Raw genomic sequence first — 2,333 nt, 5'->3', positions numbered from 1 at the left:
TTCTTAAAGAGTGTCTAATCAGGACTTATCTGGTTGAAATAGAATGGACATATAAATATGAATGACATTGTCATAAATAAAGGCTTCATCATGCTGACAATGCTCCACAGGTCTGTGTTTGTGGCAGCTTTAGTTTTTGCTGCATTGGTAGTAGCAAAATTTAACAGTGCTCTCTTACCATGAACACAGGCAATAAAGATCTATGTTCATGTTTAAAGAGATATATCAAAGTCAAATTCATTTTGCACATATCTTAACAAAAAATGGAGTCTGAAAGACTACTGACATATCTTTGTAGTGCCCTGGAGAAAACAAGTATGAAGAAAGTCTCTCTTTCTGCTATCTGTGCAAATACATTGCATTGGCATGAGTTTTCATTTCTGCCAAGATAAGTTGGCCCAGATGGCTATACTGTAAAGGAAGAGCAAGCTGAAATGTGCCCTTCACAACATGCATAAAGTAACCCTTCTGTGTTTGACAAGCTGCCAAATACTACTAAAACAAGTTAGCTGCCTATATTCATTTTTAAGATTCATGTAGCAACTCACTTGTTTGTAAATCCAAGCCACTTTATCTATGCTGACCTTGAGTGGCTAGTTTTGTCTAAGGGTAAGGTTAGGCATAGCATTGAATATCTCAGCTTGCTGAGCTTTCTTCTCTGAAGACTCATTAGTATAGCAAGCCATAAAGTCAATGTCAATAGTTGGATGCCTTTTAGCCACAAACACATTTGGTTTAGACCACAGGTCAAAAAGAACAGCAGACTTCTGACTAGCCTTGATGATAGCTTCTTCAAAACTAGTTAGCTCTTCTGGTGCTGATTCACTGTTACAAGCTCAAGCCATCTTCATAGAGACTTTGAAGGAAAGGTTCTTGGCATATAGCTCTCAAACTTTTTGTGAAAGCTGATCAATGTGCAGCTGTGACTGCGATAATGCCTGCTAGCATTTAGCTTTTGGCATGGTTTAAAAATTAGATTTTACACTCACGTTTCACAAGTCATTAGCAGTAGCCAAAGATAACAGTTCATCTATAGGATTTTGCAGCTGTGCACAGATTTGAGAATTACATATCTGCTGATTGCCACTTTGATCTAAGCCTGGCTCAGATCCAGATGCAGCATTCTTATCTGTGACCTTACCACTGTCACTTCCCATCTCAGAGCTAGAGCTTGGGTTGTTGTGAGACATGGCAGTAGAAACTTGGAAGATGCAAAGAGTACAAGTTCTAAGAATGTGAAAGACAGAGGAAGCCTGGTTAAAAGGCAGAATACCTGCAGCAATTTATATACAGAAACTCGCACAAATCAAATACATGGAAGCATATAAAATTAAAGACCAGTGCAAACAGCATATCACAGTAACTGCACAAAACAATGACATCTTGTAACATGCTGAAGCAGTACAACTCTCAATGCTCAAAGCCAGCCAAGCATATAACATACTTCAATCTAGCATGTTTTTCATTGCACAAAAGCACATTTCACATTGCAGCTCAAACACAGCAAGTGAGCATTGCCTTTACAATGAAGCATTAAGCACTATTGGAAGATAGCAATATATACAGTATTAAGTTTACAAGAATGAAGCTGGCTACTGGATGAGCTTACCAAGAAAGCTTAGCCTTTTGCCTATCCTCTTTCAACTTATTAACTTTGGATATGAGCTCAAGCTCTTCAGCCCATTGTGTCTTGCACTACACAAGCAGCTCATCTGCCTAATTGTGGTTTTTGTTATATAGCACACATTATGTATGGAAGCCATACTCCACAAATCTAAATATGTCTTCTGAGGCATATTAAGTAAATACTCAATATGCCTCATTTTTGCTGATGGCAGTATCGCCATATATGATACAGGTGAAAGAAATGAAAATGATGGAACCTGGCAGAAATTCCACAACAATACCAAATTTCTGCAAGATAAAATGCCCATCACACTGTAAATCAAACATTCCATTGCAAAAAATCGAGCACCAGCCAGCTGCATAATTGCCAAAGTTATTGTATTTGTAACTCATCACATTGAAGTCAAAATCAAAGGATATCATAGAAAATATGCTGTTATCTCAGATGTAGTATAGCTTTGAATAGTAAGTGAATAGACAGTTAAGCTTCTCCACATAATTACAGTATATTTTTGGTGCATAAATGACAAACACACCTGTGAAACTAGCATTAAAAGTACACAGTTGCCAATATTCATAGAAAAAGCTTACTGCTAGCAAAGCCAGTGATGAACTAGACAGTTGGGTTAACCAAAAGCTTCTCGTATATTGCTTAATTATGCATAGAGTGCCACAGAGTTTTAAAGCACTAGATGCCAGACTTAGCA

General features: G+C 37.5%; 2 protein-coding genes across 2 annotated transcripts; both read right to left on the bottom strand.

The window, feature by feature from the left end:
• Positions 1-593: 593 nt before the first annotated feature.
• PHACADRAFT_33999 (uncharacterized protein) lies at positions 594-1,190 on the bottom strand (the record flags this gene model as incomplete). Its single annotated transcript, XM_007403222.1, has 2 exons — positions 594-825; positions 997-1,190. The coding sequence occupies 2 exons, from the start codon at positions 1,188-1,190 to the stop codon at positions 594-596; spliced, it is 426 nt and encodes a 141-aa protein (XP_007403284.1).
• A 619-nt stretch (positions 1,191-1,809) lies between these two features.
• On the bottom strand, positions 1,810-2,067 carry PHACADRAFT_109332 (uncharacterized protein; the record flags this gene model as incomplete). Its single annotated transcript, XM_007403221.1, has 1 exon — positions 1,810-2,067. A coding segment is annotated over one exon (258 nt), but the record flags the coding sequence as incomplete, so codon positions are not given.
• Between the last annotated feature and the right edge of the window lie 266 nt (positions 2,068-2,333).

Source organism: Phanerochaete carnosa, assembly GCF_000300595.1.
Source record: "Phanerochaete carnosa HHB-10118-sp unplaced genomic scaffold PHACAscaffold_890, whole genome shotgun sequence".
Taxonomy (NCBI): Eukaryota; Fungi; Basidiomycota; class Agaricomycetes; order Polyporales; family Phanerochaetaceae; genus Phanerochaete; species Phanerochaete carnosa.
Note: the sequence above shows the minus strand (reverse complement) of the source record. Positions and strands in the feature narration are given on the sequence as shown.